The sequence below is a fragment of the Balaenoptera musculus genome, chromosome 2, assembly GCF_009873245.2.
Source record: "Balaenoptera musculus isolate JJ_BM4_2016_0621 chromosome 2, mBalMus1.pri.v3, whole genome shotgun sequence".
Classification (NCBI taxonomy): domain Eukaryota; kingdom Metazoa; phylum Chordata; class Mammalia; order Artiodactyla; family Balaenopteridae; genus Balaenoptera; species Balaenoptera musculus.
This window is the reverse complement of record NC_045786.1, coordinates 133,130,994-133,156,063: the sequence shown is the minus strand read 5'-3', so window position 1 is coordinate 133,156,063 and position 25,070 is coordinate 133,130,994. Positions and strand designations below refer to the sequence as shown.

The 25,070-nt window shown below is 34.4% G+C and overlaps 1 protein-coding gene across 1 annotated transcript; it reads right to left on the bottom strand.

The window, feature by feature from the left end:
- Nucleotides 1-576: 576 nt before the first annotated feature.
- ACTR10 (actin related protein 10) lies at nt 577-25,064 on the bottom strand. The gene is made up of 13 exons (XM_036844039.1): nt 24,871-25,064; nt 22,660-22,732; nt 20,668-20,750; nt 19,299-19,407; nt 17,547-17,654; nt 15,081-15,148; nt 14,730-14,809; nt 10,704-10,739; nt 7,299-7,378; nt 7,147-7,220; nt 4,499-4,580; nt 2,837-3,038; nt 577-1,534 (listed from the first exon to the last, which is right to left on the bottom strand). Exons 1-13 carry the CDS (start codon nt 24,945-24,947, stop codon nt 1,353-1,355), a joined length of 1,254 nt encoding a protein of 417 aa, XP_036699934.1. The 5' UTR covers nt 24,948-25,064; the 3' UTR covers nt 577-1,352.
- Between the last annotated feature and the right edge of the window lie 6 nt (nt 25,065-25,070).

The following is a 25,070-nucleotide window of genomic DNA, read 5'->3' as shown; positions in this document are numbered from 1 at the left end:
TTTTATTTTTGGCTGCGTTGGGTCTTCGTTACCGCACACGGGCTTTCTCTAGTTGTGGCGAGCGGGGGCTACTCTTTGTTGTGGTGCCTGGGCTTCTCATTGCAGTGGCTTCTCTTGTTGCGGAGCACGGGCTCTAGGTGCACAGGCTTCAGCAGTTGTGGCTCGCGGGTTCTAGAGCGCAGGCTCAGTAGTTGTGGCGCACAGGCTTAGTTGTTCTGCAGCATGTGGGATCTTCCCAGACCAGGGCTCGAACCTGTGTCCCCTGCATTGGCAGGCGGATTCTCAACCACTGCGCCACCAGGGAAGCCCCAATCCTTTCCTATTCTTAATGCCAGGAACCAGCTCTTTCAAGTGTGACTTGGTGTTGGTATCTTCATACATAAAGCATATAGCAAAAGTACGAAGGATCCAGAAAAAGGACAATCAAAATGATTAAACTATGAGTAAAAATGGACTTGGGATATATAGTCTAGAAAATGTATAAATTCATACTCGGTCTTCAGGACTATGAGCATACATATGCATATACTTCCCATCTTCACAGGTACTTAGAAAGAATGAAACCAGCAAAATTCTAGTAAGAGGCAGTTCATTAGAAACAAAGGAAGAAAAACAAACAAAAATAAAAATTAAATAATGACTGAGTACATATTTCAAACAACCCCTGCCTTAGAAGATAAAAAGCACAAAAGAGAAGATTAAAGACATTATGAATACGTTTATAAAGCAGTTTCATAAAAATGCATAAAATGAGTATCTCCGCATAAAAATGAAATACCTTTTTTCTTAGAAATTCATAAAATAAACTGTAAAGTTAAAAAGTGAACATTTCCCCATTTTCCTTACCAAATGCTTAACTATGCTACCCAACATTCTCAGCCCAAAAGTAGCATTATTATAACATGGACACAAACATCAAAACAAAAGGATTTTAAGACACAGACCCATGTTAATATTTGAAATAACTGGAAATGGTAACATTATTCTTTAAATAAAATAATTGTTGAACACAATGAAATTAATGAAGTCTCCAATGCCCAGGACAGATTATGTGAATTGTGGAGGGACAATGTTTTCATTCTTTTTGAAAAATGAACTATGTAACAAACTTCCAAAATTAACTGCTTTACTATATTTTATTGATATAAATACAACTAATTTCAATAAGCATCAGCTACCATTCTACCATTACACCAAAGGCAAAATGATTAAATACTAATGTGAAGTATAATTACAGAAACGCTTTCACTTCTACTAAAGTCGTCTCTAACACCATCCTATATACTTTGTACAGTTTGCTTGTAATTGATGAGATATTTGAAATGAAGCAAAGTTGAATTTTAATCAAACTTTCATTTCTCAGTGGAAAATGCTCTCTTCATCAGAGGTGGTTGAGCCTTCCCGACATCAAACATCATTTCCAAAGGTGGGTTATTAAGAGAACACCAATCAGGTATACGGCCTGTCTGGTTATAATATTCCTTTGAGACTGAACGGCTCCCAAGTATGTCTTGCAGTGCTCCAAAAATAGCTCCTGTGTGGTAAACATATTTTTATAGCTGATATGAAAACTTTTACTGGAAAATTTTATGTACACATACATCCACTTCATTATATGACAAGAGAGAATAGGTAAAATTAAGTAATGCATATTCACAGTCTTCAAATTAATTCCGGTTAAGTTGTTCTATATCCTGTATTTTGAAAAACAGGGTAAGCCATAACTCCTATGTTGAAAATAACTTAAATGGCGTAAACTACATTATAGTGAAAATGATAAGTATTAATGTGTTTAAATGCAGGGAGAGTAAGGTTGAATAAGGTGGAAAGTATTTTCAACTCTGTGTAAACACAATAAATAACAATCTTAGTTTTCTTTGCCACACTCTAAGATTATATGTCAGTAAAAAAACAGCAGTGCAAAACTCAATAAGCCAACCATAATATCCTAAGAGTCTATGCTGAAGACCTTATAAAGACCCACAAGGCAGTTTCAAAAAAATAACTTAGTGACTAAATCCATTCTTCCTAGATCAAAATTACATTTTGACCAAATTCTACTTTACAAGAAATATAATACGTGTCAATTTAAAATCTCAAGACTTGGTTTTTCTCTCTAAATGATCCTGATACCTATGAGCTGTAACTGCATCATAAGACACATATCAGAACTTACAGATATACACATCCATGATTGTTCTCTCTTCAAAGTAGTCTCTTTATTTGGCTATTGCCTTATTTCAATAAAACTATCATTTCCTAAAACATTCAATAAACTCAGTCACAAAATATAGTGTAATTATAAAACAAAGAGATCAATTTTCATATATGGCTCACAAATTAGCTTTGTAAGGAATTAAAACAAGTGTTTTAAGCAATGGTCGCATAATTAAAACAAATGCATAGCTATCACTATCATTATGCGGGATGACTTTAATTGAACAGAGTTCACTAAAAAAAAATAGAAGTGCAAATGATAAGAGAAATAAGTATACAATTCTGAAAACTAATAATTTAAGGAAAAGTAAATGTTCAAAGAAAATTATTTAATAATTCTATTAGTTTACTATGTACACAATTTCAAACAATGAATCATCTATTCTAATATAACCATTAGTAATGTCATTCAGGAACCAATTACTATATAATCATTATTTTTAAAAGTGAAATTCTTGGGAATTCCCTGGCAGTCCAGTGGTTAGGACTTCACACTTCCACTGCTGGGGTGCCTGGATTCGATCCCTGGTTGGGGAACTAAGATCCCGCAAGCCACATGGTATGGACAAAAAAAAAAACAAAAACACAAAAACAAAAAACAAAAAACAGAAATTCTTACCTCCCAACCAGGCTACACAATTAGCCTTTGCAGGTGGAGTATGAATTCGGAATGTCTTGGTGCCAAGTGTTTTTTTATATTTTGGTTTTTCTACCAAATACCTTATTTCTGCAAGTAGTCTGTGGAGGAATCCTGGCAACATAGACGTGCCACCTATGACTACCAAATTCTCTGCTAGTTGCTTCCTGGTGTCTATTGGGCACTGTTATTAAAGAGAAAGAAAAAAAGAATTAACTATAAATGATGCTTGATTGAATTTAAGAAAACATACAGATTATTAGGTGATCATTTGTATTACAAAAAAGAGCCACAGCAAGGTTTCTTTTTTTAAATTAATTAATTAATTTATCTATTTATCTATCTATCTATCTTTGGCTGCACTGGGTCCTCGCTGCTGTGTGTGGGCTTTCTCTAGTTGTGGCGAGCGGGGGTTACTCTTCATTGCAGTGTGTGGTCTTCTCATTGCAGTGGCTTCTCTTGCTGCAGAGCATGGGCTCTAGGCGCGTGGGCTTCAGTAGTTGTGGCACGCAGGCTCAGTAGTTGTGACGCATGGGCTTAGTTGCTCCACTGCATGTGGGATCTTCCCAGACCAGGGCTCGAACCCGTGTCCTCTGCATTGGCAGGAGGATTCTTAACCACTGAGCCACCAGGGAAGCCCTTTTATTTTTTTTCTTTTTGTTTTTTTAATTGGGGTATAATTGTTGTACAATGTTGTGTTAGTTTCCACTGTACAGCTAAGTGGAGTTCCCTGTGCTATACAGCAGGTTCTTATTAGTTATCTATTTTATAATATTAGTGTATATATGTCAATCCCAATCTCCTAATTCATCCCACCCTCCAAAAAGGGCCACAGCAAGGTTTCTTTAACAACAGAGTTTTTCAGGTGGCAAATAAACCCCATGATGATATTACCACGTACTTATATAAATCCTTAAAGATTTAAAAAGCTAATAGTGTAGACTTTTAAATTCCACAGGGAATATAGTAGTAATATGGGAGTATTCTCATTTTCAGGGTAGAATGACTGAGCTGAGCAAAGAACATGAGAAGAAATAACTTTTCGTTTCTTTTTTAGTAAGGAAAACATGTGGAAACCTAATTTTTCTAAGGTACTATATCCACTATATCCAGAGCCAGTTATCAAGTGGGAAGATAACATTCTTAGAAAAATTATGTTTCCACATCAGTTCTCTCTAAGCATCAGGAATGTTACAGTCCTTCAATGATGTTATGTTTTTCATAAAGTCCCCAAGTAGAGCCATAGAGGTAGACAATATCTCCCAAAGTGATAGTATTTTACAGGAGTTCTATGGTCCCACAGTCATTAAACAAAAGAGACATATACCTTGTGGAATGAAAAACTTAATACTACACAAACCTGCATTTGAAGAAACTACAAGCCATACTAGGTACAAAATAAAAATGTTATTGTTGTCAGGGAAAAAATGCATGATGTGTCTATAGAACATATTACCCCGGGTTTGAAATGTTGTGGGTACCATATATAAGTGCCAAAGTAAAACTCATTAACCATAAAACTTCACATAAAAGCTAAAAAATGTAACTAATGGCTAAAATTAAAAATACAGACAATATGATTTTAAAAATTTCTCTATAAAGGGCTGTATTCATAAATTGAAACCTTTTACAAAATAAAAGTACCTGCATAAGGGAATCCAATATTAAAGTGGCAACTGATTTCTCTTCATTATCTTGTTCAAAAAGGATTTCCACAACTGAATCTCTAATGAGATTAAAAACAGAGAGTGTTTTGTTGGCATCACATAATATGACATAGTACATACCATTAGTTCTACTGACATATTTTTAGGTACCAGTACTATATTAATGTAGAGTAATGGTTAAAACACAAGGTGTTTGCATTTGTAAATGAGAAAAATAATAGCACTTGCCTCACAGGTGTTGCGATAGAGATTCAATGAGTTAATAAAACAGTGCCTGGCACATAGGAGGTACTCCCTAAGTACTAGCTATAATTATTATTATGTATAGATTTACAAATATTTTGTCCACCTTAAACCTAATAACAGAAAAGGAGCAGAATTCTGTAATAGTCGGTAGAATTCAACAAGCAGATCAGTAGTGATGCAACAGATTTAAAACCAAACAAGACCCTCCCCCACCCAGCCCAAAGTATTTCTTTGTTTTTAAAAACAATACATGGCAAAGATGGCTAGTTGCCTAATAAAATATTCATGTGCCTGTTCATTTTCAAATTAAAAGATATAGAACTATTAGGGTTATTTTTGGTAGCACAAGGAAGATCTTTGTTGTGATGGAATAGTTCTATATCTTGATTGTGGTGGTGCTGATTATGGAAAGCTACATGTGATACAATTACACAGAACAATATATACACATTGCACCAATGCCAATTTACTGGTTTTGATATTGTACTATAGTTACATAAGATGTATCCATTGGGAGAAACTGGGTGAAGAGTACATGGGACCTCTCTATATTATCTTAGCAACTTCCTGCGAATCTGTAATTATTTGAAAATAAAAAAAAGATAAAACTCCTATAAGCTGGATACAATGCCCCTCCCCAGTTGAAACACTGTATTTATCAGCCTCCCTTGCAGCTAGATGTAGCTAAGTACCAGACAATGAGATGGAGGCAAAAGTAGTATGTGGGACTGCTAGAAAGTCTCCTTTAAAAGGAGAGGAAGCATTTTTCTCTTTTCCTTCCCAGGATTGCATGCTTGAAACACGGATGGAGTAGCTAACTCCACCAACCACCCTGGACCCCAAGGACAAGGGCTACACCTCAAAGATGATAGATGGAAGGAAGCTTGGGTCACTAGTGGCAGTTATCATACCATCCTTGGACTATCTACCTCTGAACTTCTTTTAAATGATAGATAAATTCTATCTTGTTGAAGCCACTATTTTCAGGTTTGTATAACTGGTAACCAAACTGAACCCTAACCAATGCAATATAAAACTATACATATAAATATACATATACATACAATATCTTTTAAAATAAAACTGGGACCATACTATGCATACTACTTTAAAGTTTTTTTGAATCTTTTTCAAAACATAAAATTCTCTTCCTGATATTCAACCTACTTGCTAAGTGTCGATTTCATTGGTACAGTCTACTGAGGTCTACAGTATGCTGAACACTCACTCACTCATAGTTAGTTAGCCACTTGCCTCTATGCCTGCGTACTTCTCCTTCTACCAGTTGAGCTAAATACTCACAAAGCATCAGTTTTCTTTTTCCAAATCTTTGTCAGTTAATTTGATATTGAAATGACATAATTTAACAATTATCACTTAAGCAATGAAACATTACGGTAGAAAATAAACACTTATTTTCTTCTTCTCTTATTCTGCGCTCCACTAAACAATCAGGAGAAATTTTTAAGTAGTAAATTAGTGAATATAACTTAAATAAAAGGTAAAACGATAGAAACTTACTACCAAAAAGTGTTACATTCTTACTTTTTTGTTTCCCCAACCTACTATCTTTAACATCTGTATATTTATGTTCACCCTTCTAGTATCTCAACCTCTACATTAATTATCTCAAAATCTAACAGGATCTTCTATATTTATATAATTCTTTTCTGTTCATCTTCTGATCTAATATTTTACAGATGAAACTTTTATAATACAAATTTTATATAGCTTGGGTATAAACAAAAATTATATTGTTACCAATATAATCATGTAAGTCCTTGACAACTTATATTGCATCATCAGACCGAATAATGAATAATAAAAAGGTGAATTACTAACTGGTCCTAAAGATTTAGTATATTTGGAAGAATGCATTCTTTCTAACAAGACAATGTTTTAAAGCAGGAGTCAGCAAACTATGGCCTGCAAGCCAAATCCAGCCCACTGTCTGATTTTGCAAATAAAGTTTTATTGGAACACAAGTCATGCTCACTCATTTACACATTGCCTATGGCTGATTCTGCACTCCAACTGTAGAGCTGAGTAGCTGCAACAGAGACCATATGGCCCACCAAGCCTAAGGTATTTACCATTTGGTCCTTTACAGAAAAAGTTTGATGAATCCTGTTTTAAAGTATCATACTTTATTCTCCATCTCAAAGAATGGTTGATTCTGAATTACTTTGAAGAACAGAAAAAAAATTTTTTTTAAGTTTTATTTACATTAAAAAGTTGAATAATAAAAATAATCATAAATGATGAGGCTTAATGAAAAACACATAATTATTAAATCAATAATACTAAAGGTTTATACAAATATTAAGGCCAAAAATTTATTTTAGTTCATTATTTTGCTCATAAAAATTAAGGTCTAACCTGATTGATCCAAGGACATGTAAAATCTTCTCTCCATCTAATGGGTAGTCAACATTTGGCGGTGGTGAGGGACGCTGAAATATAAATATCATAAGCATAAGTATACAAATTACAACCTCTGAAAAAAAAATATACATTTATTTTTAGCTTACCTCAGTATTCCCATCAATATTAAATTTTGCTTCTTGGATTTTTAGTCCACGCTTCAGATCACTAACAAAGCAAGTGCGCACTTAAAAGAAAAGGAGACATTGTTACGGTTTGTGATTGAATCAATGTCCCAGTTAAAACAATTCTATTCAAGTGGACATGTTAATCATCTGTTCCTTCCGATTTTATAAACTATCTCCGTCTTTAGTTAGCTTATGACAATTTATACACATATAAAAAACTTTTCATTCACTGAGGAATCATAAGACATGTTCCATGTTCGTCTTCCACAAAGCCACGTTAAAAAAAAACAAAACCACATTTGAGGAAACTTATGTTCTTTGATATTCCTTGTATAAAGAGTACCATAATAAAAATAAATTTTAGCATCATGAAAATGTAGCCATTCTAATTGAACAGCATATCTCTTTGAACCAGACTGATTTATATCTAATCTTATTTATCTATCCTATTCTTTTTTAAAAATGTTGGTTGGTCAGAACACAAAGCTAAATTTTGGTCTTAGTTACAGTAACACTCCTTAGTTTAGGGTTTTCTGGCATGATTATTTTCTCCCTCTTGCACACTATATCTTTTTTCTCACTTTGAACATTTATTCTTTTAAAGATTATTTCTGTTGCAAAATACCTTTTATAATAAGCGGGTGCAAATTATTTTCAGGAATAGGTAAGGAATAAAAAATTTTTTCAAGTAGAGACAAAATTGATGTTGAGGGACTTCCCTGGTGGCTCAGTGGTTAAGAATCTGCCTGCCATTGCAGGGGACATGGGTTCCAGCCGTGGTCCGGGAAGATCCCACATGCCACGGAGCAACTAAGCCCGTGCACCACAACTACTGGGCCTGCGCTCTAGAGTCCGCGTGCCACAACTACTGAAGCCCGTGCACCTAGAGCCCGTGCTCCACAACAAGAGAAGGCACTGCAATGAAAAGCCAGTGCACTGCAACGAAGAGTAGCCCTCGCTCGCCGCAAATAGAGAAAGCCCATGCGCAGCAATGAAGACCCAACGCAGCCAAATAAATAAAATAAATATATTAATTAATTAAAAAAATTGATGTTGAGAGCAAGAAATCTAATGATTTGATTAATGACTTGCAAAACATGCTGACATAGACTTATATATCATACAAAATTCTTTTCATTTACTAATTCAAAATATATTTGTTAAGAATCTACAATATGCCAAAAACTGTATAGCGCAGGAAACTATATTCAATAAAATCTTGTAATAACCTATAATGGAAAAGATTCTGAAAAAGAATATATATAACTGGGGACTTCCCTGGCAGTCCAGTGGTTAAGACTCTATGCTCCAGCGCATGGGTTTGATCCCTGGTTGGGGAACTAAGATCCCATAGACCGCATGGCACAGCCAATTAAAAAAAAAAAAAAAGAGTATATATAACTGAATCAGTTTGCTGTACCCTGAGACACTGTAAATCAACTATACTTCAATTTAAAAAAAAAGAGTTTACAATATGCTAATATGCTAGACAGTAAGCTATGTGCTCGTTACTTACATATTTTATACTTTAAGTCCTCATAACTAAGCAATGTAAATACTTAGACTTCAACATCTTACATACTTGGCATATGAAGGTGTTCTTTAAAGAAACCAAATTCACTGAATTAAAAATCCAAGAACAGATAAATTACACTTAAGGATTTTAAAATAATTGAAAAAAATGTAGGTACTACATAAGTAACTAATATAAATGAGCGTGCAAGAGTATGTGTATGTACTGCATATTTGTTTTTAATAGAAACGGGTTCCTACTGTACATATTATTCAGCAACATGCTTTTTCCCTTAATACATTATGGATACCCTTCCAAATCAATACATCTAGCTCCTCCTTTTAAAAAGCTATATGGTGGGACTTCCCTGGTGGTCCAGTGGTTAAGAATCCACCTTGCAATGCAGGGGCATCTAAGCCTGTGCACCACAACTAGAGAGAACCCACGCGCCGCAACAAAAGATCCTGTGTGCCGCAACTAAGATCCGATGCAGCCAAAAATTAAATAAATAAATATTTTACAAAACAAATAAATAAAAGCTATATGATATTCCTTATTATGAAGTCACCAAACTTCATTCAACATACCCTCTTAGATAGGATGCACACTTTTCAATTTTTATATATATGCCAGAATGCTTTCCAAAAAGGTTAGTTTTCAATTCTTACTAATAGCAACATATTAATTTTCCCATAATCTCACGAATACTAAAGGTCTATCTTTCAAATTTTTGCCAATCTGATGTTTCCCTGGGTAATGGGAAAGTTAAACATCTTTTCACAAGATGGAAGCTATATGGAAAGAAACATTCCAAGGAATTATCAACTGTTACATCATGGGGGATAGGACTGGAAGAACGAAAGGGAAACTATTTCACTTGAGGTATTTCTGTATTATTTGAGCTTTTGCAATAAGCGTGTACAAATGACTGAAATTTTATAATAACTGAAGAGATTTTTGGTAATTATACAACATAAGTTAGCAATATAATGAAGAACAAGATCCATTTTGCAGCCCTAGGTCTAACCCTACCTATTGTGTGACAATGAACAAATCATTTAATATTTCAGGGACCCAATTGTACCAGATTATCTCCAGGTCCCATTTAACTCTAAAATCCATTATTGTCTAATTCTCTATTACATATTCTAGAGTATTAATTTTACATGACACTTTCAGTAATGAAGAACTTTACATTACAGTTTAACTGCTTTTCCTTTTAGTGAATCGAAATACCAGAAAACTCAATTTAAACATTATCATAAAAATACACTCTAGCAAAGGAGAAGTAATATATCTTATTAAAGTGAATCTAATATACTTTACCCAACTGTAGAATTTCTGAAGTCAGTAAAATGACTGACCTTATAAAAATGACCTTTAAAATGCTAGAGCTTAAAAAAATGCTAAACAACATAAAATCAGTGGCTTTCATAAGCAATGTAACTGTTAATTCATACTGTGAAAACTACTAATTCCTTAGTAACTCTCTATACTCTATTTATCATTGAGAAGTTTCTTCAATAATACATCAAAAGTAATGCCAAAAGGGAATTCTCTGGTGGTCTCGAGTGGTTAGGACTCCGTACTTTCACTGCCGAGGGCCTGGGTTCAATTCCTGGTCAGGGAACTAAGATCTCACAAGCCGCATGGTGTGGCCAAAAAAAAAAAAAAGGAATACCAAAAGCTTCCATAAATCTGATGAAATACCAAAATGTTATTTACGTTATTCCATAGCTTAAATGTTAAATATTTTTAGGATATTACATTATGAATTTAATATATTTTATATCTGTGTAAATACTTAGAAACACTTGCCCTCCAAATGAATACTTAATGATGAAGGGGACAAAAATGGGAACTTAGTTTACCTTTAATGTCCTCCAAGATACCTTCTGGAATTGAACCTAAAACAGAAATTTTATTTAGAACTACAGAACTTTATAAGCAGAAACAGTCTGTAAAATTGCATTCACATTTCCATTTTCCATTTCAGCAAACTAAAAAAAATTAAAAAGTACCGTAATTTTTTAAAAGCCAAATAAAAAAATCAACTTTGCTTTTAGGGAAGAAACTTCAGCATTCGAAGCCAAGCCAAAGCACGGAAGTTGAAGCCAGATGTGCACAAGGTGCTGAAGAATGTCACTAATACTCATAAATTTGATTAAAATAAGACCTTAAAAATATCATAGAATAATTGGCACTAGATAGGAATTGACCAAGAAAATATTTTCTACCGTAAAAAGATTTGCTGGTTATCTGTGTTAAAGTACTTAGAAGAAATGGTAGGGCTTAAACATGAGCTATTTACTTTTCTTTTACAAAAAGTGAAGTTTCAAGTTTGCTTATCTTTTCTGTGATAATAAATGACTGTCAGTGACATGCTAACCTAATACATATTTGTAAAAAGGATCACACACAGACTTTTAATTTTTTTCAAGGTAAACGTGACATTTTAAAAAATGAGTGAGAAAGTACCTATTCAAAGAAACCTATATAATACAGGAAGACTTTAGAAGATAATATTTGCATATGTTACCACTGTTATGTGATTTTGTTGCCAATAAATCTAGTTTTCCAAGTCAGACTCAGAAACAACGTTTTCTAAGTTTAGAATCTTCTAAACTCAGAATTTTTAACTCATTGTTAAGTATGTAAAAATATTCTGATTGATCTGTAAGAACAAATTATTTATATCAATGAAGACAGAAATTTATAGCTACAAAAGGAATCATGATTTAATAAGGGTAATCAGGCACTTTTTCCATCTGGAGCTACATATCTTGTTAGCTACATCTTTACGTTATGACAGCTGATGAAACTAAGAATTAAGATAAAGTTAATACCACACTTTCAAAATGTTAAGCCATAACCTTTAAAAAGTAATAAACAATATTTAATCACATTGCTTTTCTGAGAGGGAGCAAAACAAATTTACCATTAGTAAGTATGGCTTTAGAATTATTATTTTACCTTTATTATATTTTTCTTACTAAATTCTTACCTTTGTGTTTTGTAATACAGTAATAATGATACATATAGTTTATAAATAAATATAGACATAAATATGTATTGCAGGTACATGCTCAAAATTTTTTACTGATGTGGCCAGTGTGTGATCAAAAAGTTTGAAGATTCCTATTGTTAAATGTTAAAATTTATCTCACAGGGGGATAAAGATTTCCAAAATGATTTAAACCTGGCTATGAACAGATAAATGTAACTAGATTATAAGAACCTACAAATTTAAGAATAACTGCTAAAAACCATAACATTTCACATGTGCTAAACTCTCTCTAGGAATATTCAAATAAATTCCAACATGTGCCAGAGACATTTGGTAATATGAAAAACAGTTTTCTTTAGGCAACATGGAAGGCAGGCTTCAAAATAAAGGGCTTATTTTAGCTGGGCGTAGATGGTGCTTTGGGAAGGGGCTTTTCAATCTTAGGGAATAATCACAGCCATTTAAACTTTGCAAATGAGGAGTAGAAATAAGAGGCATTCACTGGCTCTGGCTTTGAAAAACCATATTTAAATTTCAGCTAATTTAGGAGAATAAGAAGTATAATATTTTATATATAATTTACTTTTCAACTGTACACTTTTCAAATCAATGTACTTAGGTTAGTCTCTGTAAGTTTTAAGTTAGTATATTCATTCTTTTTTGAACTAGGTTCTAAATACTAAATGAAAGCGGCTCATTCAAAGTTCACTTAAGGATATCTGAGTATATGTAAGACTTATATCTAATCTTTGCTAAGGACCTCGACAAGATATTTAAAATACATTTGCATTTCTGATCCTCCTAAGTGGATCCTTCAGCAAACAGTGATATGATTTAATTCCTCAATTATTAGGATTGCAGACTCAAGATTTTTGGGGCGTATGAGAGGGAAAGATTAGAATCAGAGTCCAAGACAGTTGGTTAAAGAAAGGGATGTCCAAGAACATACAGTTTAGAATTTTAAGGAAATGTCATAGTTTTAGTGAAGAGCTTTATTAAAAACATCTGGGAGACTTCCCCGGCGGTCCAGTGGTTAAGACTCTGCACTTCCATTGCAGGGGGCATGGGTTCGATCCCTGGTCGGGGAACTAAGATCCCGCATGCCGTGGCATGGCCACAAAAAAAAAAAAAGAAAACAAACTTGGGATGCTACACTAAACTTATTATCTTTGGATATCTTTTATTAACTAACTGTCATCATGATATACTAAAAAGGTAACAAAGTTTATCTGGAATAGAAAAATAATAATCTGATCTACAAAATGAAGAATGTGCTATTATCTTAACTACCTAAAGAACAACAGGAAAACAATATATGCAAGGATAAATGTCCTAACAACCCACCTTTCTCTTTCCAACATTTATTCAGTGCCCAGGCACTTGAAAAATAAATAAGACAGGGATTCTCAGTCTATTGAGGGAAACAGTTATCAGGTAAATGAGGCTGTTATATGTACTATAATAAATACTGCTGAGGGTGTAACAGAGAGGGGAGCAATTTATTCTGCTTAGGGAAAATGAGGAAGGTTTCACAATTAAGATGACCTTTCAGTTGAGGCATGTAGGGGGATCAAAAACCCAAATAGGTAAAGAAAAACACCCAGGTAAAGAAATAGTATAAATGAAGGCACAGGGTTGTTGAAGAACAATGGTGCCAGGAAGATGTATGAAATTTACTGTAGCTGAAATAAGGTGCAAAGGGTTGAGTTTAGTAGTTAAAGCTAAGAGGTAGAATAAAGTTGGATTGTGAAGAAACATGCATATCAAACAGATAATCTGGATTTTAACCTGTGGGGGCCAGCAAAAATTCTCAAGCAAAAGAGCAATGTAATAGGATTAATTTTGTGAAAGTTATTCCTGCCAACAGTGTGAAATAGACTAAATGGGTCCAAAAAGTAGGTTCCTGTAATAATCCAAGCAAGAAGCAATGAGGGCCTAGTTGACAACGTCTTTGTTTTCAGATGTTCTGTGTTGTGGAGGACAGAAAAAAAGAGATGAAAGAGAGATTTCTGAGGGAGAATTGAAAGGACTGATAAACTCTGTTATCTAAAATGGGAGCTCAGTAAGATATTATCTTTATCTAACCATGATTTGTTAAAATGAATTTAGGGAAAGAGATAATGTATTTACTTCTGGAAGTCTTAAGTTTGAGGTGTCGAGAGGGATGCGTAGTTTATATCCAGTAATCAATTGGAAATATGAATATGAAGTTTAGAAGAAGGGTTGGGCCCAGTGATACACTTAAGAATCAACAGCATACTGATGTAGCTGAAGTTATGGTAACACAAGAGATCACTTTTAAAAAGACAGCAGGAGGAAAAGAAGGAACAAAAAATAAATCCCTAGAAGAATATCAGCAGAGAAAGCAAGAGCAGAGGAAATTAAGAAGGAATACTTGGAGAAATAAGAGAAAACCATAAAGGAAGAAAAGTCCTGAAAGCCAAGGGAAGAGATAATATCAAGAGTATATGATAATCCAGATGCGAACTATTATATATAGGATGGATAAACAACAAGGTCCTACTGTATAGCACAGGGAACTACATTCAATATCCTTAAATCATAATGGAAAAGAATATGAAAAAAGTATATATATGTATAACTGAGTCACTTTGCTATGCAGCAGAAATTAACAACATTGTAATTCAACTATACTTCAATAAAATTTTTAAAAAAAGAGTATATGATAATCAATAATGTCAAAAGTTCTGGAAAGAATGAATAAAATTCAACTACTGGATTTGGTGATTAACAGCTCAATGATGACCTTATAATTGGAGCCATGTCATCAGAGTGATGTGAGAAAAAGAGAATAACTATGCAATGGGGGGAAAAAAATGAGTTGAACAAAAAGGGAATGTAAACCACTCAAAGTTTATAATGATTTTACCCATCACAGAGGGAAGGCTCTGTTCTTTAGCAGCACCTGTGTCAACAGTACATTGTTCCAATAGTTGAGTTTCCAACTCCCTGAAGATTAAAAAAAAAAAAAAAGTCACTGGAATTACAATAATGCAACTGATATCCTTTTCTTATTTAATACTTTTACTTCATAACAGATCATGATGCTTTAAATAAAAGTGGTTTTACCCTTAAAAGATGAATATACTCAAGGCTAGTAAAGAATGGAATCAATAACATTAAATGTCCATATTACAAGTCCTCTATTGATCACTGTAAAAAAATTTGCATTTTTTTTTGGCACAGGTGAAGCAAATGTGCTAAATGCCATGAAACTTACTTGTGAAGAGCTTTTCCTCCTAGGGGGAGTGCTCCCCAACAATTTAGTACTGGGATTCCTTCATATATCTATAAGGTAGTCAAGGGTATTACTATTTTAGGAGGTAAAATGTGTTTCCCTCAGTATTTTCCTCACCTCTGCATTATTGTTCTAAATCAGCTTGGCTGGCAAATTCTTATTTCTTTTTTTAAAAAGAGTTACAGAAAAATCAAAGAGTCTTTTTCCTTCTCCAAAGAAAACAGTTAAACATATACGTACACACATATATACACACACACACAGAATTCATTTGTTAGAGCTTGGGTGTCCAACAATGTAGCCACTGACCACATGTGGCTATTGAGCACTTGAAATATGGCTGGTCCGAACTGAGATGTGCTGTAAGAATAACCTCCACAGCAAACACAGAAAACTTAGTAATTAAAAAAAAAAAACCTGTAAAATATCTCATTATAATTTATTATATTGACTATATATTGAAATGATAGTATTTTAAATACATTGGGCTAAATAAAATACACTACTAATTTCATCTCTTGCATTTGAACTTTTTTTTTTTTTTTTAATAAATTTTTTATGTATTTATTTTTGGCTGTGTTGGGTCCTCGCCTCTGTGCAAGGGCTTCCTCCAGTTGCGGCGAGCGGGGGCCACTCTCCATCGCGGTGCGCGGGCCTCTCACCGTCGCGGCCTCTCCGGTTGCGGAGCACAGGCTCCAGACGCGCAGGCTCAGCAGCTGTGGCTCACGGGCCCAGCCGCTCCGCGGCACGCGGGATCCTCCCGGAGCGGGGCACGAACCCGTGTCCCCTGCATTGGCAGGTGGATTCCCAACCACTGCGCCACCAGGGAAGCCCATTTGAACTTTTAAAATTTGTAGCTCTTAGAAAAATTTTAAATTACATATGTCTCACACTGTATTTCTATCAGAGCTGAGAGGACAGTGGACAATACTGTACTGCGGGTTTGCTACCTTATTTTACATATTGTTTTTGCTGATGTTTCATAAGTACATTATTTATGAAAAAGAAAAAAGTATATTGGTAAGAGCACTGGCTTTGGAGACAAACATGGGTTTATATCTTGGCTATACACTTCTATTAACTTGGGTCAACTACCATCACAACTTTCAATCATCTTATTCATATATTGAAGAGAATAATACTTTTGTTGCAGGGTTGTTATGAGACTAACACACAAAATACTTTATATTTAAAAAAAGCTATTGCCTAATTTAGTTCTTTAGGAGCTAATGATTCTTGATTTCCTTCCCATGAGTACTTCTTCTAATAAATACACACATAGGTCTCAAAATTGCAAGAGTCTTGCATTTATGTACTTCAAACTCCTTTTCAAATGTAGCAAATGTCTACTGTAACATTTCTAAGAGATGTTTACCTATACTCTACTTAAATTCTTCTAATGATGGGGAATGGACCAGTTTATAGTCAGTAATTTCATTTTGGAACAGCTTAAATTATTAGGGAGTTCTTCCCAATGGCAAATGATATAAAAACTACAGCACTTACTGTGCAATTTATGTGCTAGCTCTTATGCTAAATATTTTACATACATTATCTCACTCAAGTCACACAATGCCCCTATGAGGTGGAATTATTATAATTCCCATTTTACACATGAGGAAACTAAGCCCAAAAGAGATTAAGCTACTTGACCAAAATCATACAACTAGAAAGAAGCTTAGCTGTCATACTGCCCCCATCATAGCCTCAGGAAATAGAAAAAAAAATCTATTTACTTTTCCACAGTGAGCCCTTCAGCTATTTGAAGGCAGATTTCACGTTGCCATTTAAGTTTTATCTTTTCTTGATTTAACTTTCTCATTTATTTCTTTAAATTTTTAACTTTTTATTTATTTATTTTTCATTCCCCTATTCTACACTCCCTCTAGCCCCTGGTAACCACTAATCTACATCTGCCTTTTTTTTTTTTTTTTGATGTGGACCATTTTTAAAGTCTTTATTGAATGTTACAATATTGCTTCTGTTTTATGTTTTGGCTTTTTGGCCGTGAGGCATGTCAGATCTTAGCTCCCCAACCAGGGATAGAACCCGCACCCTCTGCACTGGAAGGCAAAGTCTCAACCACTGGACTGCCAGGGAAGTCCCTAACTTTCTCATTTCTGTTTCCAGTTATTCTTCATATGATCTTTTCTTAGAACTTGACTATCCTACCCATCTTCTTTGACACATCTTAATTACCTGATGTTCCTCTTAAAAACTGAACGTAATAGGTCTGATCTCTGGAGTTTATACTGGGACCAAGTCATAATGACAATTTCTACAAAAAGTAAATTTAAGTCTCACAATCCTGTGAATTTTTTCCACATATGTCATATTTGTACATGATAACCCAAAATACCTTGATGCAATAAAAACAATTTGTAGTAAGCCTAATTATTCTAAAGTAGAGTAAAAACTGCAAAATTAGCTGGTTTACAAAAAAGATACAGGTAACACCAGGCTTTCCCTATATCCACAATCCAGGACCATGGCAGAGTTTATCCCAAGTGTAAGAAGAGCCATTAGATGACTTGGAGCAAGCAAGACAGATGGAACCTAGAAAACAACAAATCCAAAACAACAACAACAAAACCAGAATGAATGTCAGTAGTTGAAGGTGTTTCCCTTACATTTCAAATATATTTGAAAAAATTCATAATTATGATACCTACTCAACCATATTACGGCACTAAATTAAGAATTAGTTGATTTATTTGAATTTACACAATAAACAAAATACACTGTAATAAATAGAAACACTCTGTAAGTTCTCTAAGTCTTTTCATTCTGAAATGACAATTATGAAGCATTTTTATTAATTCAGTTCTCTCTCTTTTGGAGGGAAAACTGAAAAGGATAAAAGAAGAGGTCCAGAAACATACATTCAAAGGAAGATGCTAAATTTAAAAAATAAAGAGATGCCTTTATCATCAAAATAGAAATAGAGAAAAAGAATTCTTGATTGTCCTCATTCACAAAGTTCACAATATGAACTATATTCTAAAAATATTATAATATAGCGGTTAAAATTAAATTGAAGAACTACAAAAATCCTTAGCTCTAAGTGACATTTTTCAGTGAAAATTTGCCAGATCTGGTGACATCCCAAATATCAGGTAAATATTCAATCAAAATATGGAAGTCCATAATAACCAAGCGGCAAACAAAATAATGGCTGTATTTCCTTTATCTAAGTACAGCAGGTATTCTGGTTATATACCAGATAAGGATACTAACATAAATATAACTAAAATGCTAAGTTCAAGTAAAAATACAGAAAATCATCTATTTTATTCAGATAAGAGCTAAAGTGACTCCTGCTGTGTTTTGTGTTCTCCCTATTGCAAACCAAATTCCTGAATTAGTGACATCAGTAAGTACAGGAGGGTATGTAACCTGTTTCTCTGTGCCTGTCTTACTAAATTATAACTTAGAAATATTAACTGCCCTTATCTCATAAATACATTGTGATTTTTGATATATTTTGTGTTCAGTAGAATGTATGAAAATTACATTTACATGTGCTTAATTTCTTATATACTATACACATTTTATACACTCTTCTAAATTGCTGAAAAACTCTAAATTCCTAAGGCAGAGATTTTTTTAAAAAGTTAAATAATAAAGATTCTGGCCTACTATGAAACGTAATCATTTAAGTCATAATTTTGGTCTTTAAAATAATCTTGACTCCTATAAAATGAAAGCTACAAGTAATATAACTAATATCAAGATGTAAGAGTCACTCCTGGCATTGCCCACTTACTCAATGGGAGACATTATTTGAATACTCCATTTAATGGGAATTTAAAGCCTAAAATGAAAGAATTGGAGAATTTAGAACAGTCAGCATAACTAAGCAATGAAAACTAGAAAGACCTGGAAGAAAAACATCATTAACTTCACAGCACAGAATATAACTTTTAATTTCAGAAAAAAGTCCCAAAACTTAAAACCTGTACTAAAATAAACAAACAAGGGAAACAGCAATAAAAATAAACCTTCAATTATCTAAGTATTAGATGAAATGCTTAATACGCATGAAATAACCACACAAAGAAAGAAAATAAACGGTCAATTTGTAGAGGATTCAGTTTATTTTATCATCCAATTCCTCTTTCCAATGAAGGAAATAAAATGAGGACCTTTTAGTTTAAGCTTTGAGTACCTACTAAAAACAACAACATAAAAAACAGGTACCTCAAAATACTTGAAAAGAACACGAGTGAGTGTCTCTCTGAAGTGGGAAGGACATAATACCGACTCAATAACCACAACTCTGCGGTCTCTGGGATTCACCAATAGATGCCTGAAAAGTGATAGTTTTGTTTTTAAAAGTAAATAAAAGTTTGTATTTATTTTGGTACATAATGCAGTTTGTTAAGATTAGAGAAATTGTACCACCTTCACTTAAGAAGCTTTACAACAAAAAGACATCTTCATTTTATTATCCGTGAAAGATAACGTTTTCATTTTTTAAATTTTTAAATGTTTTTAAATTTTTTATTCAATTTTGAAAGGTTATTTTCTATTTACAGTTATTACAAAATATTGGCTTTATCCCTGTGTTGTACAATACAGCCCCGAGCCTATTGTACACCCAGTAGTTTGTGCCTCCCACTCCCTCACCCCTATGTTGCCCCCGGTAGCCCTTAGTTTGCTCTCTATATCTGTGAGTCTGCTTCTTCTTTGTTATATTCACTAGTTTGTAGTATTTTTTAGATTCCACAAAGAAGTGATATCATATAGTGTTTGTCCGTCTCTGTCTGACTTGTTTCACTTAGCATAATGCCCTCCAAATCCATCCATGTTGCTGCAAATGGCAAAATTTCCGGTTTTTTTTTAATGGCTGAGTAGTATTCCATGGTATATATCAATATATATGCCACAGAAAGATAACATTTTTGACCTCTTACTACGTGCCATGCACTGTCTCAGGAAATGTACATCTATTAACTCATTTATCTCAGAAAACAAAAACTATAGCCTATTATGAATACTAACTTGAGCCATTAAAAAGATATTTTCTTTTTTTAAGCTACAAAAGTAGTATATGCTCACAAGACTCCAAATATTATAGAAGCTTATAACTTGGAAAGTACAAAAATACCATATACCTCTACTACCCAGAAACTTCCACTTACAGCAGTTTATAGATTTTCATTATTGTGTATATATATGCATATATTTTAACAGAAATATTCATTCCATAGATGTTGTTCTGCAACATGCTTTTTTCAATTATCAGAATATCTAAGACATCTTTCTGTATCAGTACATAAAGATACAGAACTTTTTAAATGACAATATAGTGTTTCACTATATGGATGTACAATAATTAAATTATCCAATCCCCTTTATTAATGGACATTTGACTTATTTTCAATATTTCCTTATGCTTGCTAGTTTCCTAGTCTTCAAATATATTTTTGAAAAGATTGAAAATAAGAAAGTTAAAATGGCAATGGAAATTAACCTTTTTTTTGCATTAGAAATAATACAACCAAATATCAGTATGACGAGCACTAGGAAAAGCTGGGGTGGGGGGGAAAACACAATTGCATTTTACCTGAAATACAGTATGTGGATGAATTCCTTTAGGTAGGAATATAATTCTTCTGTATTGATATTATATTGTACAACTTGAATAGGCTATAAAAAATTAAAATGATTTATTAATTTATAATCATAAAATAATCTCAAACTAAAACATGCTTATTTATTTTTCTAATGGATTTTCTGGTAATAAGTCAAAAGCAATTTGTATTGAGAATAGATACAAACATCAAAAATAGATTAATCACTTAAATTAGAAATGTTTAAGAACTGGCATGTCCAAGATGACAAAATGTTTTGGTTTATGCAATGAAAATCTGTGTCCACAGTAAGTAAAGAGCTGTGCTCATCACATTTTTCTTCCATCTGACATTATTTTGGCATCACCGATAAAAACCAGCATCAATTAAAAGGCATCAAAGGCTTCCTCAAATACTCCAGACTTGGTTCAGTCCCTGTTATTTACTCCCAAAGCATTGACACTTTTCCTTTTGTAATATCACCCCACTTAATTACTTGTAAAATGTCTACCTTCCCATTAGATTACAAACTCCATGGGGCAAGAACTACTTCTGGCTTGCTTATGATATATCCTCCTTCAACTGATACAGTGCCAGGAACAAAGTAAACAGCTCATAAATATGTGTGGCAAAAATGAAAACATGCACCATTAGCACTAAAGTAAACACTACCAAACCATGGGTGCTAAGTCAACACTAACACATCACAAGGGCTCCATTTACTGTATCCTGCTCCAACATGTGCTTTTATGAAAACAAATATGTTCGTATTTGTTAAATAAGGGAATAATGTCTATATAATATGAAGGTTGTACAGTTCATATTAGGCAAGAGGAGCTGAAATGATGATAGCAGAGTTATAACCTTCATCAAGGTAAAGAAAGTCATCAACTCAGTGGTCACACAAATCAGCATTCTTTCAGATCTATTTTTAAAACGTTTAAATGATCCCATGTACCAAGGGCTCCCGTACCAGAGTGGACCCTTTCAAGACTCTTTATTGGGCTGCATTTCTTCCTGGTCCCCCCTTAACAATAGCCAGAGAGGCTCAGAGCTCACTTTTATATCTGCATTGTCTCAGCACCCACCAACCAACAGTTTCAATTATTTCATTTTATTTTAAATATCCCCAAGAGAGCTTCCAGCCACACTCAATCGCAACTCAAAGCTATTCCAATTTTTTCCTGAGGTATTAATTTTTGTTTTTGCTGATGCTCGGATTACAAAGTTCCATGGGTTTTAAATAATCTACCCCAACCTATTTTTCCCCAAAACCTGTTTTTGTTTGCTATCAAGGAGAGGTTTTTCAGGAATGCAAATACTAAGTTATGGTAGAAAAATCTGTATTTGATTTTAACAGGCAAATTTTATGGCATGTAAAATTATTCTTTCTATTGTTCTACAATTCCTACTCTGCAAAATTAACTTTGGCAAGACTTTCTTTTAAAAAATGTGTTTTTCACAGGTCTTTTGAATTACAGATAAAGAAATGAGGACCTGGCTCATATTCTGAACAGGGTAAGAATAAAATGATTCTATAATTACATTACAAGGCTCAGGCAATTATTTTATTGAGCTCAAAAACTTTCTCTTAATGTTATATAATTTCATTTATATAAATTAAATAGAAAAAGCAAATCTATAAAGACAAAGAACATCCGTGGTGGGCTCGGGGTGGGAATGGGGATTAACGATAAGCAGGCATTAGCGATCTTACTGGAATGACAAAAATGTTCTAAAACTGAACTGTGGTGATGGCTACACAACTTGATATATTTACTAAAAATCACTGAATCGCACACTTAAAATAGGTGAATTTTATGGTATGAAAAATTAAACCTAAATAAAGAATCAAAAAAGTTTTCTTGGAATACAGTCTAAGCTATACATTTAGCACTGTTCTAATCAGTCCTACTTAAAGTCACATTTAAAAATATTTTACAGTACAGCATTTATTTTGCTAATTTGTTATAAAAAAAAATTACCTTAGGCATGCCAGCTTTTTTTATCACACTAGGAATTATGCATCTTGGACCAGTTTCTCCAGCAAATCCACACCTACAAATAAATAGAAAATTGAAACAATTCAACTTATTATAACATTCTTTTTATATATTTGTCACAGAAACAAGTTTTTCTGTATTTTTTTCAAAGCAGTGGTCACAAAAACATCTAGAAACATCTCTGATGTATTCAAAGGGACAAAAAAACTAAGGAAAAGTTAATACCATCTATTCATAATTATGTATTAAAGGTAAAAAATAAAATTGTTTCAAATTAGTGACAGTGAAATAAACCAGTGTATTATTTTAGGGTAGCATTTACTTTTCTTTCTGTTTTTAATTTTACTTGAATTTTAGGTAACACATCTCTACAGTCCTGAATCTGTACTCCATTATCTGACTTCATGCCTATAATTCATGTTACTCATAATTCCATCATTCTAATATTAGCTTCCATATTGATGCATTTCCTTTGGTCTAGTTTTTAACCTATGCATATGTGACATAATTATAATCACACTGTTCGCACATCATGAATTCATAAGATTCTGCCCATATTGTTAGTCTTCACTGCTATCATTTTTTAAATTGCATAAGATATTTCATCCTTTTTAAAAAACTATTCTCCTTTCTAGAGTATTTAAGTATTTCCATTTCTGTTTCACGTAAAACAAAACTTTGCTAAAAATGTTGTTAAAAAGGATTGCCATGTAAGTTTAGTCTTAATATTATCTTTTCTTGTCCTGTCTGGTTTTCAGTACTGCTCTCCTCCTATTCCTAAATAGCTCTCTCCATCTTCTTTTAGTCACATCCCCATGTTTATTTGACTTGTACCAGTGCTCCTGAAATTCCCCAGGATGCATAAACTCATCTTATCACCCTCCTGTTGTCTTTGTCAATAACCATCCTCCTATATAGTAGTTCCATTTCTCATTTCCGCAACATACCTAAAATAATTATCTTTGGGTGTCAGCCTCAAGGTACTTACTATGGTATTTAAATAAACCTTTAAAAATAAATAAAAAATATAATTATGGGAGGATCTTGCTTAGAACAGTAAGAGAATATCATGAACTAAGGACTATGTTTAATCCAATTCTGGAGCACCTGAAGTCCAATATTCCTGTTTTTTTTTGTTTTTTTGTTTTCTTTGGCAGCACTGGGCGTCTTGTGGGATCTTAGTTCCCCAGCCAGGGATTGAACCTGGCCCTCGGCAGTGAAAATGCCCAGTCATAACCACTGGAGAGCCAGGGAATTCCCTCCTGTTCTTAAATAGGCTCTTTTGACCACTTGTTCAACAAATAGTTATTAAATAAATACTACATATCAGGCACTGTTCAGAGATACACAAAATTTTTTCAAATGTTTCCATTTCAGATAGAAGATGCAATTCTGGCTGTCACGTTCCTTTTTCTTGAGCGCAGTATAAGGGCTCCTAATCTGGAATCCAAGGACCACTGCGATGGTCCACCAACCCCTGAAATTGTGTGCAAATATTTTAAAGTTTGTGTATTTGTGGCTTTCTTTCGGTCGTCAAAGGGATCTATGCCATCCAAAAGGTTGAGAACCACTACTCTAGTGTTTACAAGTTGCCTTTTAAAATGTTAAATTTCCTAATCTAAGAGTTGGTGGGTGGGAGCAACGAAGACTCTCTAGAGAATTATCTATAGGGTTTCAGTTTTTCATGCATTCAGCCTTCCTAATTCGACTTCCTACTCTTGGGAAGCAGTAGCCCTGTCTTAAACATATTTGAATTTCCAACACCAATAGCATCTCTGTTCAATAAATGCTTAATAACGGAGGTCGTCATCAAGCATTACAGTTCGGTTGCCACCTCCCTAAGCAGATAAAGCCAGATAAGCGGGGCCTAGGTCATCGCTGTCATCCCCTGCATAGATGACCCCAAAGGGTCCGTTCAGTTTGGGGTGACGACCGGGGCGGCAATGAAGGCAATTTTCCCGAAGCCTCCTGGGCCTCTCTAGGAGTCAGAACCTGACCGCTCCACCGGATTCCCGGGATCTGCATCGCCCACCGTGCAAGTAACAAGGGCTGTCATTTGCGGAGGTCCTGGGGGAAGAACTGGAGACGGAACAAGCCGCCTCTGGAGCCTGCGACGAGGACCCGGGCTGGGCCTGAGACTCGGCTACCCGCCCTCCCCTCGGGACGACGGCAGCTGGCGCCGCGGCCACTCACTTGGTAAAAGCCTCTCCCAGGTCTATCACGACCGCCGTTTTCTCTCCGCCGCTCCCCAGGCCCTCGTACAGCGGCATGGTGGCAAACAAGCCGGTAAGGAGATGGGCGCGGACAGACCTCGGCTGCCGACAGCCCTCGGCTCTCGGGGGGCGGGGCCGGGGCGACGGCGCGCGGGCGGTGGCGACGGCGGGGGCCTCGCG

Coding starts and splice junctions, on each gene's coding strand:
- ACTR10 (XM_036844039.1), bottom strand. CDS start 24,947: ATGCCGCTGTACGAGGGCCTGGGGAGCGGCGGAGAGAAAACGGCGGTC. Junction 15,149..17,546: donor GGGAAAGCCTGGTGTTACCT/GTATCTTTTTTG, acceptor ACTACCTTATAG/ATATATGAAGGAATCCCAGT. Junction 10,740..14,729: donor GAGCCTTCCCTCTGTGATGG/GTAAAATCATTA, acceptor TTTCTGTTTTAG/GTTCAATTCCAGAAGGTATC.